At 59.8% G+C, this 13,786-nt stretch overlaps 1 protein-coding gene across 1 annotated transcript; it reads right to left on the bottom strand.

Annotated features, from left to right (window-relative positions):
* Positions 1 to 5,640: 5,640 nt before the first annotated feature.
* Positions 5,641 to 13,506, bottom strand: GRHPR (glyoxylate and hydroxypyruvate reductase). The gene is made up of 9 exons (XM_064735622.1): positions 13,236 to 13,506; positions 12,215 to 12,345; positions 12,062 to 12,134; positions 10,324 to 10,440; positions 9,243 to 9,331; positions 8,132 to 8,236; positions 7,580 to 7,715; positions 6,998 to 7,128; positions 5,641 to 5,871 (listed from the first exon to the last, which is right to left on the bottom strand). Exons 1-9 carry the CDS (start codon positions 13,304 to 13,306, stop codon positions 5,750 to 5,752), a joined length of 975 nt encoding a protein of 324 aa, XP_064591692.1. The 5' UTR covers positions 13,307 to 13,506; the 3' UTR covers positions 5,641 to 5,749.
* Positions 13,507 to 13,786: the final 280 nt, after the last annotated feature.

The raw sequence follows: 13,786 nt of genomic DNA, 5'->3' as shown, positions 1-13,786 counted from the left end.
TCTCCCCTGAGAGCATCCCAAGAGGGAATTGTGTTTTGGCAGCTACGGAAAGTTGTCACCTGTAGGCACAGGCTGTGGGTTTATTTATTCATATATATTTATTCTTATTTATTTATTTATTTATTTATTTATTTGTAAGGTTCTCCAGAGGCCCTGGACAGGCTATGGATTTATTTATTTATATTTTTCATATTTATTTTATTTGTTTGTTTGTTTGTTTGGTTGTTTGTAGGGATCTCCAGAGGCACTGGAGAGCTGTGGGTTTATTTATTTATATAAATTTTATAATAAATAAATAAATAAATAAATAAATAAATAAATAAATAAATAAATAAATATTTATAGGGTTCTCCAGAGGCCTTGGACAGGCTGTGGGTTTATTTATTTATATATATTTAATAATAAATATTTATTTATTTGTTTTTTTGTTTGGTTTTTGTTTATAGGGTTCTCCAGAGGCCTTGGACAGGCTGTGTTTTTTTTTTTTCTTTTATTTATTTATTTATTTACTTACTTATTTATTTATTTTTTGTTTGTTTGTAGGTTTCTTCAGGGGCCCTGGACAGGCTGTGGGTTTGTTTATTTATATATTTAATAATTAATAAATAAATATTTGTTTTTTGTTTGTTTGTTTATAGGGTTCTCCAGAGGCACTGGACAGCTGTGGGTTTATTTATTTATATAAATTTAATAATAAATAAATAAATAGATAAATAAATAAATAAATATTTGTAGGGTTCTCTAGAGGCCTTGGTCAGGCTGTGGGTTTATTTATTTCTATATATTTAATAATATTTGTTTATTTGTTTGTTTGTTTTTTTTGTTTGTAGGGTTTTCCAGAGGCCCTGGACGGCTGTGGGTTTATTTATTTATATATATTTAATAATAAGTAAATAAATAAATATTTATTTGTTTATTTATTTATTTATTTCTAGGGTTTTCCAGAGGCCCTGCACAGGCTGTGGGTTTGTTTATTTATATATATTTAATAATAAATATTTATTTATTTGTTTTTTTGTTTGGTTTTTGTTTGTAGGGTTTTCCAGGGACCCTGGACACGCTGTGGGTTTGTTTATTTATATATTTAATAATTAATAAATAAATATTTGTTTTTTGTTTGTTTGTTTGTTTATTTCTAGGGTTCTCCAGAGGCCCTGGACAGGCTGTGGGCTTTTTCCCATTTATAGGGTTTTCTAGAGGTGCAATCCCAGAGGAGCAGCGTGCTCCTCCTGCCTGCAGGGGAACCTGTTACGTGTTTAAATAAATTTTAATCAGTAATTCTGGGAGCAGCAGCCTGGCAGCCCCAGCTCCCTCCTGGCCCCAGGTGTCACCTGGCTGGGCACACCGAGCACAGTGGGGACACCACAGGGACAGCAGGGACAGTGGGGACATGGGGACAGCAGGGACACTTCATGACCCATCACGGTCAGGACTCTGGGAGGAGTTCATGAGTTTTCATTATCATCTTGTTAAACCTTCGGTAGGCATCCTCTCTCTATTTTTAGTGTAGTTTTACTATAGCATCATATCATATCATATATCATATATCGTATATTGTATATCGTATATCGTATATCGTATATCGTATATACAGTAACATGAATATGGTCATTATAGTAGTTATGATGGGTTATAGATAGGAGTTAAGGTACAGATTGGTTCTGCTGTATGAAGATGCTCAGCAAAGTCTATAAAGCATTGTAACCAAAAGAAAAGTCTATAATGCAATGTAACTAAAACTAAGGGTGTCCAGGGCTGCCTGCAGCTGGAGCTGACAGCTGTGGGCACAGCTCTGTCACCCACAGCCCTGGGCTGCTGTGACACCTTGGGTACAATAAACTGCATTTGGGAGAGCCCCTGCAGTCCTGCATCTCTCATTTAGGCTCTCACAGGTTGGTATCACCAGCTGGGGTCTCTGCACAAACCACAAACAGGACAGGCTGCTGTGGAACTGCCTTGAGCTGTTTGATTTTCCAGCATCACTCTCAGTCCATGGCTATGGCAATGGAAGATGCCAGCAGCTCACATCCCAGGCAGCAGACACAGAACTCAATGTCACAACTCACTTTATGAGCTTTGTGACCAATCACACAAAGCAAAAGCACACTGACAGTATTTATATCTGTATAGTGGATATTCTATATTGACAGTAGCTCTGTCCAACCACTGTAAGCACAGGTACCTTTGGTTAAACAATGCTTGCTTATTTGAAATGCAATCCCTGCTTGTGAGCCTTCAAACACAATGCACAGAGCTCCATGATTAAGCTTCAACCTTCCTAATATCTTGCTAGATAAACTTTTCTGTAGCTTAGGGAGTTATTCTAGACAAGCGTTAATACACAGACCATTGTTCTATTTGTCCTTGCTTTTCTACAGTTTAAATAATTTTTCTGCTGCCCAATCTCATGGCTGCTGCTTAGCTCCAGTCACAGTTCTGCTGTCTCTGAGGCCTGCCTTTTGCAGCTTTCCCAAACCCTCTGGTTGTGTGGATTCCCACAGCTGAGCCTGCAGCGGATCCCGGCAGGGATTTGGGGCAGGAGGGACCCGGAGGGTGCGGGCAGGGCCGGAGCCGGGGCAGCAGCGGTGCTGTGACAGGGCTGTGACACAGCTGTGACACAGCTGTGACAGGGCTGTGACAGGGCTGTGACAGGGCTGTGACACAGCTGTGACAGGGCTGTGACTGGGCTGTGACACAGCTGTGACAGGGCTGTGACCGGGCTGTGACAGGGCTGTGACACAGCTGTGACAGGGCTGTGACCGGGCTGTGACAGGGCTGTGACAGGGCTGTGACAGGGCTGTGACACGGCTGTGACAGGGCTGTGACAGGGCTGTGACCGGGCTGTGACACGGCTGTGACAGAGCTGTGACCGGGCTGTGACAGGGCTGTGACACAGCTGTGACTGGGCTGTGACAGGGGTGTGACAAGGCTATGACACGGCTGTGACCGGGCTGTGACAGGGCTGTGACTGGGCTGTGACAGGGCTGTGACCAGGCCGTGACCGGGGTGTGACATGGCTGTGACAGGGCTGTGACAGGGCTGCGACACGGAAGTGACACGGCTGTGACAGGGCTGTGACACAGCTGTGACAGGGCTGTGACTGGGCTGTGACAGGGCTGTGACAGGGCTGTGACCGGGCTGTGACACGGCTGTGACCGGGCTGTGACAGGGCTGTGACAGGGCTGTGACAGGGCTGTGACACAGCTGTGACCGGGCTGTGACAGGGCTGTGACAGGGCTGTGACACAGCTGTGACAGGGCTGTGACAGGGCTGTGACTGGGCTGTGACCGGGCTGTGACAGGGCTGTGACAGGGCTGTGACAGGGCTGTGACTGGGCTGTGACACAGCTGTGACTGGGCTGTGACAGAGCTGTGACACAGCTGTGACAGGGCTGTGACAGGGCTGTGACAGGGCTGTGACCGGGCTGTGACAGGGCTGTGACAGGGCTGTGACAGGGCTGTGACACAGCTGTGACACAGCTGTGACAGGGCTGTGACAGGGCTGTGACAGGGCTGTGACCGGGCTGTGACAGGGCTGTGACAGGGCTGTGACAGGGCTGTGACACAGCTGTGACACAGCTGTGACAGGGCTGTGACAGGGTTATGGGGACAAGATGGAGGAACTTGGGCGTGTCTATCCTTTCTCCTTCTTCTTGTTGTTCTCCATTTTCTGCAGGGATGTTTTTGCACTTTGTGGTTGGTTTAGAGTAGCAGTGCACTGTCTGACACAGGTGATGGGTATTGGGAATTAAGTGTAAATATGTTATATGCAGTTTGTGGTATAAAAAGACAACACAGAGTGCCTGTGGCTGCCCTGCTGAGCAGATCTTGGCTGGGCAGAGAGAAAATTTTACAGATAAGAATTAATAAACAACCTCAAGACTGAAAAGCGAAGAGTCCAGACTCGTTCTTCAGCTGCGTGGGCTGAAGCAGAGACACCCTGCACATCTCGGGGCAGCAATTACCAACCAAAAGCTGAGACCTTCCAACCCAACCCAACCCAACCCAAGCCAAGCCAAGCCAAGCCAAGCCAAGCCAAGCCAAGCCAAGCCAAGGCAGCCCAAGCCATTCCCCGATTCTGCGAGCAGTGGCACAGAGAGGTGGGCTCAGGCTCCAGCCCCAGTTATGGGAGTGGGGCAGTGGCTGCAGGGCACAGGGATCCCCACAGCCCTTGAGAGGTGCCCATCAGGCTCTCCTGGCAGATGGAGCCTCGGGATCTCCTCTGCTCCAAAAAACGTCACTGCACATCTGGGAACCACCAGGGAGCCCACAATGGGTGCCAGTGAATCCCAGCCTGCCACCCACTCTGGAGCCGTGCCTGGCACTGGTTATGGACACCAAGACAGAGCTGGAGGTTCCTGGGGAGCTACACGAGCCCGGGCTGTGCTGTTCTTTAGAAAAAGGAAACCCTCAAGCAGAGGATTATGCAGTGCCACCAATTCCACAGGACCACTGGATGCATGGGCTGGCAGCAGCAGGTGCACAGACCAAGCAGATGCACAGACCAAGCCGTTCCCTGTCCTCCCCTGCTGGCCACGAGCCCAGGGCAGGCACTCCTGGCCTCTCACCGTGCCCAGAGCCGGGCTCTGAGCTGGCACCTCCAGCACGGCAAGCGCTGCATGGCAAGCGTTCCATGTGGCACTGCCAGCATGGCAAGCGTTCCATGTGGCACTGCCAGCATGGCAAGCGTTCCATGTGGCACTGCCAGCATGGCAAGCGTTCCATGTGGCACTGCCAGCACAGCAAGCGTTCCATGTGGCACTGCCAGCATGGCAAGCGTTCCATGTGGCACCTTTAGCATGGCAAGCGTTCCATGTGGCACTGCCAGCATGGCAAGCATTCCATGTGGCACTGCCAGCATGGCAAACGTTCCATGTGGCACTGCCAGCATGGCAAGCATTCCATGTGGCACCTCCAGCATGGCAAGCAGCATGGCAAGCGTTCCATGTGGCACCGCCAGCATGGCAAGCGTTCCATGTGGCACCTTTAGCATGGCAAGCGCTGCATGGCAAGCGTTCCATGTGGCACTGCCAGCATGGCAAGCATTCCATGTGGCACTGCCAGCATGGCAAGCGTTCCATGTGGCACTGCCAGCATGGCAAGCGCTGCATGGCAAGCGTTCCATGTGGCACCTCCAGCACGGCAAGCGCTGCATGGCAAGCGTTCCATGTGGCACCGCCAGCATGGCAAGCGTTCCATGTGGCACTGCCAGCATGGCAAGCGTTCCATGTGGCACCTCCAGCATGGCAAGCAGCATGGCAAGCGTTCCATGTGGCACCGCCAGCACGGCAAGCGCTGCATGGCAAGCGTTCCATGTGGCACTGCCAGCATGGCAAGCGTTCCATGTGGCACTGCCAGCATGGCAAGCGTTCCATGTGGCACTGCCAGCATGGCAAACAGCATGGCAAGCGTTCCATGTGGCACTGCCAGCATGGCAAGCATTCCATATGGCACCGCCAGCATGGTAAGTGTTCCATGTGGCACCGCCAGCATGGCAAGCGCTGCATGGCAAGCGTTCCCCACGCCCCATGTCCCAGCATGGCACGTGTTCCCCATGCAGGGCCAGCCCTCCCCACGGCCCGCTGGCACCCACAGCGTGCCCTGCTCTCAAATAACACCACCACCACACTGCCTTGGCTGCTGCTCTTTAAAGGCTCTTTAATGGCTCTTGAAGGGCTGCTGGCACCGCGGGCAGGGGCAGCGGCGGGAGCAGGCTCTGGCCATGGGCTCCGTCCATCAGGCTCCGTCCATCAGAAGGTCAGCTCGCTGGGCATGGGCTCGCCCCGCAGCCCGGCCAGCAGGTTCCTGGCTGCCAGCACGGCCATGGTGCCACGCGTGGCGTAGGTGGCACTGCCGATGTGCGGCAGGATCACTGCGGGACACACGGCATGGACACGGCTCACACAGCACTGACCCCTCACTGCTCACCCCTCACTCACCCCGACCCCAGCAGCCCTGCCAGGGCTCCCACAGGCACAGCATCCCCGCGGGCGTTATCTGTGTATCAATAAACGTGTCATATCACTGCTAAAATAATGTACTCAATAAACACACGTGTAGGAATTGTGCCCTGCCTGCTCTTGTTTCAGAGCTCTCGAGCCTCCAAGTCCTGCAAATATTCCCAGAAAGTCTCAGCTCTTACCACTCCTCACACTGTTTACTTTGAGAAATAAGGCAAACTAATAAAAAATGAGTTTTAGCACAAAATAAAACAGCAGCTATAGGGTTGTACTTCAGAAAGAGACAGTCATGAGCCGCTCCCAATTTTCATGGATGTCCCTATGGGTTTTTTTTTGGAACGTACTTTTCCTACCCCAGAAACCCTCTCCCCACAGAGGGAGGACAGCCTGTGACACAGTGGCCAAGCAAGCTCCTTCCTACCAACCTTCCTCAGCTGCATCATCATCCTCCAGAGAAGACAGGTCTCACTCCTTGCCTGCACCTGCCCCACGCCCCACGTCCTACATCCATGTCCCACGTCCCATGTCCCACATCCCACGCCCCATGTCCCATGGCCCCTGTCCCACCCTCCCAGTGCCTCAAGCACCCAGGTACCAGGCTGCCCACGCAGCCCAGCAGCACTCCCAGCACCAGGACTCCCCCAGGCAAACCCACTTTCTGCCAGAGGGGAATTTTCCACCCCAGTTTGTGCCCAGGAGCCCACAGAACACCCAAGCTGGGCAGTGCCTGAGCTGGGAGCTGGCTTCTCTTTCATGCCCTGCTGATGCCAGATCCCGCACGAGTTTCACACACCGAATGAAGGGCCACCACAAGGGTTATCTCAATGCCTTTCTGGAAAATTAAAGCAGCTCCCACCCTTGTTTGGCACTGCGTTGATGGGTTGCACCCCACAGCAGCCCCCTTGCGTTGCACTGTAACCCCCCTGAACACACCCTGTGCCCGTGCTGTGCCCCGGCACCCTGTGCCAGCACTGCTGGTGCCCAGGGGTCCCTGCCACGCGTGTCCTGAGGAGGGGCTGCCAGCCCTGGCACACTCACCGCAGTTCTGCAGGGACAGCAGCGGGTGGTCAGTGGGCAGCGGCTCCGGCGTGGTCACGTCCAGCCCGGCGGCCGCAATCTGCCCCTGGGTCAGCGCCTCGTACAGATCCTCCTGGTTGACCACAGCCCCCCTGCGCGGGCAGGGACAGCCTGGTCACTGCTCGGGGCACGGGGGCACGGAGCTCTGACCCTCTGTGCTGTGCCTCAGTGTCCCGGCAGCGCCTCGTACAGATCCTCCTGGCTCACCCACGTGCCACACGCCCTGCCCCAGCGACAGCCTGGTCACTGCTCGGGGCACAGGGGTGCCAGGAGTGCCTGAGCAGAGCCTGGACCATCTCTGGTGTGCCTCAGTGTCCCAGCACTGCCCCAGCTGCCCACACCGGCGGGAGAGCCGGGTGCTCCTGGATTATTCATCTTGTATTCGGCTCACTCCCAAGGGGCCTTGGCAGAGGCTCCCCGCAGCTGCAGCCATGAAGGCTGCGTTGCTGCCTGGACTCAGAGCTCAGCAGATCCCCCCACGCTCTCAGACCCTGCAAGGGCCAGGTCTGCCTTCTCCAGGCACGGCTCAGCACTTGCCAGTACCTGCTGGTGTTGACAAACACAGAAGTCTTCTTCATCCTGCCGAAGAAGTCCTTGTTGCACATGCCCTGGGTGGCCGGGGTCAGCGCACAGGTGACCACCACGAAGTCGGACTCCTCGGCCAGCGTGGCGAGCGGGACTGGGCAGGAGCAGGGACACAGCCCACTGCAGCCAGCCCTGCCCTGCCCTGGCAGAGCTGCAGGCCGGCTGCAGCCCCGGCAGCACCCCGGGAACCAGCCCAGCAGAGCCCCCTCCTGCCAGCAGCAGCTGTCGCATCCTGCTCGCGCTCTCGGTGCCCCATGGAGCTGACAGCAACGCCCAGGGGCACAGCAGCAGGAGCAGCTCAGCTCCCACAGAGCCCTGATGCAGCCCTGTGAGCCCACTGTGCCCTGGCTCAGAGCAGCCAGGCCCCCCTGTCACCCCCACCATGGGCACAGCTGGCACGGGGCAGCCCCGCACCCTGGGTGCCCCCAGACCCCCCAGCTGCCGCCCTGCAGGTGACAGACCCCGAGTGCCCCCCGGAGCCCCCTGGCCCTGCCCTGGGGCTGTCCTTACCAAACTCAGCCCCAAACTCGGCGGCGCTCTCGGGCTTGGGGCCGCTGCCGGTGTACAGGAACCTGCGGACCCCAAAGGGCTTCAGGCGCCGCGCAACCGCCTGTCCTGCAGCGAGACAGAGCACAACTCTCCAGAGGAGAAATCCATTCTGACTGAGGGGAAATGGACATCTTTGTGGCTGGAAAACACAGCTATGTAGCCTGGCTGCAAAAGCCTGGGCTCAGGGAAACTGCTTCAGTGAAGGACAGAGAGAAGGGGGGAGACAGAGGGTGATAGAGAGAGACAGACACTGCTGTGAGAGCAGGCCAGCCTGACCTAGGAACTCTTTCTGATATAGAAGAACCAGCAGCAAATGTCACTGAAATTTGTAACATGAGTATGTATGAACTTATTGTGAAATTGTATGCAGATGTATTTGAGAGGAGGATAAAAAGGGACCTGAAGTTCTCAGAGGTACGCATGTCTTTTAAGGAGAGCAATCTCCACATGCGTCCAGCGCTGTAATAAACATACCGGCTTTACAACTTTCACAAACTTGTGGAGTTTTGATTACCTCCACAAAACACTGAGTGAGGGAGGAAGGGCTGGGCTGCTGAGGCCCCACAGCCCCTCGGGGCCTGCAGCCAGAGCCCCTGCAGGGCTGTAGCAGTGGGCTCACCCTGCCTGGCTGCGGGCTGGGCATGGAGATGTCCTGCTCTGCACAGGGGACACCCAGCCCGTGGCTGCCCTGGCAGCAGGGACAGGAGGGGCTGCCTGTGGCAAAGTCCACAGCTGCACGGTGCCAAGCGTCCCGTGGACTTTGCCACAGCGTTTGTGCAAGAGAGGGCAGGAGGGGCAGAGGCTGCTGCGGGAGCACAGGAGCAGCTGAGGCTTTAGGGCTGGGGCTGGTGAGGCAGCAGAGCTGCTGGGGAGGCCCTGCAGGCTCCCCTCGCTGTGCTCACGGGGTTTAAACAGCTGAGCAGCAGGCCACAGACACCCAGAACAGCGTGGGCTGGAAAAGCCTGCAATGCCATCTCATTGCAGCCCTCCCAGCTCCAGCAGGGGCACTTCCAGCAGCCCAGGCTGAGGGTGAGGCCCCAGGCCCACCCTGCCACACAGGGGTTGGCCTTACCTATTCTGCCCAGCCCGATGATGCCCACGGTGCTGTCGGACAGGCCGTGCCCACACATCCACAGGGGCTTCCAGGTGGTCCAGCCGCCGCTGGCAGGGACAGGGACAGGGACAAGGATGGTCAGAGCCCACCCAGCTCAGGTGCTCGGGGTGAGCTGCACCAAGCCCTGCAGCCCCATGTCCCAGCGCTGTCCCAGCCCCATGTCACAGCCCTGTCACAGCCCCATGTCACAGCCCCATGTCCCAGCGCCATGTCACAGCCCTGTCACAGCCCCATGTCTCAGCCCCATGTCCCAGCCCCATGTCCCAGCCCCATGTCACAGCCCCATGTCCCAGCCCCATGTCCCAGCCCCATGTCACAGCGCTGTCCCAGCCCCATGTCCCAGCCCCATGTCCCAGCCCCATGTCACAGCCCCATGTCCCAGCCCCATGTCTCAGCCCCATGTCACAGCCCCATGTCCCAGCCCCATGTCACAGCGCTGTCACAGCCCCTGGTCCCAGCCCCATGTCCCAGCCCCATGTCCCAGCGCCATGTCCCAGCCCATGTCCCAGCCCCATGTCCCAGCGCCATGTCACAGCGCTGTCCCAGCCCCATGTCCCAGCCCCATGTCCCAGCCCCATGTCACAGTGCTGTCCCAGCCCCATGTCACAGCCCCATGTCCCAGCCCCATGTCCCAGCCCCATGTCCCAGCGCTGTCCCAGCGCCATGTCACAGCCCTGTCCCAGCCCCATGACCCAGCCCCATGTCACAGCCCCATGTCACAGCCCTGTCCCAGCCCCATGTCCCAGCCCTATGTCACAGCCCTATGTCCCAGCCCCATGTCTCAGCCCCATGTCACAGCCCCATGTCCCAGCCCCATGTCACAGCCCCTGGTCACAGCCCCATGTCCCAGCCCCATGTCCCAGCCCCATGTCACAGCGCTGTCACAGCCCCATGTCCCAGCCCCATGTCACAGCCCCATGTCCCAGCCCCATGTCCCAGCCCCATGTCACAGCCCCATGTCCCAGCGCCATGTCACAGCGCTGTCACAGCCCCATGTCCCAGCCCGGTCTCAGCCGCGGGGCTCTCGCTCCTGGCTCACCTGCGGACCTGCTGGGCAGCCTCGGGCAGGCGGCGGCAGGCCGACAGCAGCAGCGCCACCGACAGCTCGGCCGTGGCGTCGGTCAGCACGTCCGGGGTGTATCCCACGCGGATGCCCCTGCAGCAGAGCGGGCTCTGGGGGCTGCCAGCGCAGCTGCAGCCAGCTCTGGGGGCTGCCTGCCAGCCCAGGGAGCCCTGTGCCTGTGCCAGTGCCCAGGGAGCCAGCACCGCGTCTGTGCCAGTGCCAGGGACAGCACCGTGTCTATGCCAGTGCCAGGGACAGCCCCGTACCCATCCAAGTGCCCAGGGACAGCTCCGTACCCATCCTAGTGCCAGGGACAGCCCTGTGCCCATCCAAGTGCCCAGGGACAGCCCCGTACCCATCCCAGTGCCAGGGACAGCCCTGTGCCTGTGCCAGTGCCCAGGGAGCCAGCACCGTGTCTGTGCCAGTGCCAGGGACAGCCCTGTGTCTGTGCCAGTGCCAGGGACACCCCTGTACCCATCCAAGTGCCGGGGACAGCCCCGTACCCATCCAAGTGCCAGGGACAGCCCCGTACCCATCCCAGTGCCAGGGACAGCCCTGTACCCATCCAAGTGCCCAGGGACAGCCCCGTACCCATCCCAGTGCCAGGGACAGCCCTGTGCCCATCCCAGTGCCCAGGGACAGCCCTGTGCCCATCCCAGTGCCAGGGACAGCCCTGTACCCATCCCAGTGCCAGGGACAACCCTGTACCCATCCCAGTGCCCAGGGACAGCCCTGTGCCCATCCCAGTGCCAGGGACAGCCCCGTACCCATCCCAGTGCCAGGGACAGCCCTGTGCCTGTGCCAGTGCCCAGGGACAGCCCCGTACCCATCCCAGTGCCAGGGACAGCCCTGTGCCCATCCCAGTGCCCAGGGACAACCCTGTACCCATCCCAGTGCCAGGGACAGCCCCGTACCCATCCCAGTGCCCAGCGACAGCCCTGTACCCATCCCAGTGGCCAGGGACAGCCCTGTGCCCATCCCAGTGCCAGGGACAGCCCTGTGCCCATCCAAGTGCCCAGGGACAGCCCCGTACCCATCCCAGTGCCAGGGACAGCCCTGTGCCCATCCCAGTGCCCAGGGACAGCCCTGTACCCATCCAAGTGCCCAGGGACAGCCCTGTGCCTGTGCCAGTGCCAGGGACAGCCCCGTACCCATCCCAGTGCCAGGGACAGCCCCGTACCCATCCCAGTGCCCAGCGACAACCCTGTACCCATCCCAGTGCCAGGGACAGCCCTGTGCCCATCCCAGTGCCAGGGACAGCCCTGTACCCATCCCAGTGCCCAGGGACAGCCCTGTGCCCATCCCAGTGCCCAGGGACAGCCCTGTACCCATCCCAGTGCCCAGGGACAGCCCTGTGCCCATCCCAGTGCCAGGGACAGCCCTGCAGCTCTCAGCCACCCTGAACCCCCCACCCAAAGGCTCCCGCAGCCCTGGGTGACCCCAGCAGGGTGACCCCAGCAGGACAGGGGTGCAGGGGGTGACCCCAGCAGGACAGGGGTGCAGGGGGTGACCCCAGCAGGACGGGGGTGCAGGGGGTGACCCCAGGCGTGCAGGTGGGTGACCCCAGCAGCAGAGAGGCGCAGCCCACCCACCAAGAGGGACCAGCGGGCTGTGGGTGTGCCAGGGAGGGGGTCCCGAACCGGGGCAGGGGGCGCAGCAGAGCCAGGGAGGGCAGGATCGGGGTCGGAGCAGGGCAGGAGCGGGGCAGCGTTACCGTTTCTTGATCTCGTCCAGGGCCAGGTGGTCGAAGCCCACGGACAGGGTGCTGATGACCTTCAGGCCGGGCCCTGCAAGACACGAGGGCGCTGCCGCGGCTGTCCGGGCCGGGCCGGGGCGGGGCGGGCCGGGGAGCGGGGTCAGCACGCACCGGCCGCGTCCAGCACCTCGCGGTCGATGCGGTCCGAGAGCAGGCACAGCAGCCCGTGCGCGCCCGCCACGCCCGCCAGCAGCTCGGCCCGCGGCACCGGCTCGTCCGAGTCCCACTGCTGCACGCGGCACCTGCGGGACAACCGTCACACACCGGCACCGGCACCGGCACCGGGACACACCGGCACCGGCACACACCGGCACCGGCACACACCGGCATACACCGGCACCGGCACCGGCACACACCGGCACCGGCACACACCGGCACCGGGACACACCGGCACCGGGATACACCGGCGCCGGGACACACCGGCACCGGGATACACCGGCACCGGGACACACCGGCACCGGCACCGGGACCGGCACACACCGGCACCGGGACACACCGGCACCGGCACACACCGGCACCGGCACACACCGGCACACACCGGCACCGGTACCGGGACACACCGGCACCGGCACACACCGGCACCGGTACCGGGACACACCGGCACCGGGACACACCGGCACCGGGACACACCGGCACCGGGATACACCGGCGCCGGGACACACCGGCACCGGGATACACCGGCGCCGGGACACACCGGCACCGGGATACACCGGCACCGGGATACACCGGCACCGGGACACACCGGCACCGGCACACACCGGCACCGGGACACACCGGCACCGGCACACACCGGCACCGGGACACACCAGCACCGGTACCGGGACACACCGGCACCGGCACCGGCACACACCGGCACCGGGACAGGGACACACCGGCACCGGCTCCTCCGAGTCCCACTGCTGCACGCGGCACCTGCGGGACAACCGTCACGCACCGGCACCGGCACCGGGACACACCGGCACCGGCACCGGGACATACCGGTACCGGCACCGGGAACCGGGTCCTCCGAGTCCCACTGCTGCACGCGGCACCAGCGGCACCGGCACACACCGGCACCGGTACCCACCCGCATCGGGACCGGGACCGGCACCGGGACACACCGGCACCGGGCCCCGCCGCGCCCCGCGCTCACCCGCTGGCCTGGGACAGCACCCGCAGCCCCTCGGCCGGGATCCGCCGCGTCACGAACACCGACATGGCCATGGCCGCCGCCGCCCGCCCCGCCAGGGTCACCGAGCCGCCGGGACAGCAACGAGAACAGCGGGACAGCCGGGACACGGGAACGGCGCGGACAGCCCCGGGACACCGGAACGGCGCGAACAGCCCGGGCACGCGGGAACGGCGCCGAGCACGCGGGAACTGCTCGGGAACAGCGGAACAGCCCCGGCTGCTCCCGCCGGAACCGCCCGCCCGCCCGCCGCTCCTCCGGGACCGCCCCGCCCCGGGCCCGCCCCCTGCGGGGCCGCTCCGTGCGCGCGGCCGCCCGCGCCTGGGCGGGCCGGTGTGACCGTGAATGGCAGGTGTGACCGTGAATGGCAGGTGTGACCGTGGGCAGGTGTGACCATGGACAGGTGTGTCCGTGCATGGGCCGGTGTGACCGTGAATGGCAGGTGTGACCGTGGGCAGGTGTGACCATGGACAGGTGTGTCCGTGCGTGGGCAGGTGTGACCGTGAATGGCAGGT

Source organism: Zonotrichia leucophrys, chromosome Z (assembly GCF_028769735.1).
Source record: "Zonotrichia leucophrys gambelii isolate GWCS_2022_RI chromosome Z, RI_Zleu_2.0, whole genome shotgun sequence".
Taxonomy (NCBI): domain Eukaryota; kingdom Metazoa; phylum Chordata; class Aves; order Passeriformes; family Passerellidae; genus Zonotrichia; species Zonotrichia leucophrys.
The sequence above is the reverse complement of the archived record's forward strand: the minus strand, read 5'-3'. Positions and strand labels throughout refer to the sequence as shown.

What these genes read in the sequence shown, in the direction of transcription:
- GRHPR (XM_064735622.1), bottom strand. Translation starts at nt 13,306, where the DNA reads ATGGCCATGTCGGTGTTCGTGACGCGGCGGATCCCGGCCGAGGGGCTG. An exon ending in GCTGCCCAGCAGGTCCGCAG is followed by an intron (nt 9,332 to 10,323) that starts GTGAGCCAGGAG and finishes TGTCCCTGCCAG; the next exon opens with CGGCGGCTGGACCACCTGGA. An exon ending in GCTGTCCCTGCAGAACTGCG is followed by an intron (nt 5,872 to 6,997) that starts GTGAGTGTGCCA and finishes TGTGTCCCGCAG; the next exon opens with TGATCCTGCCGCACATCGGC.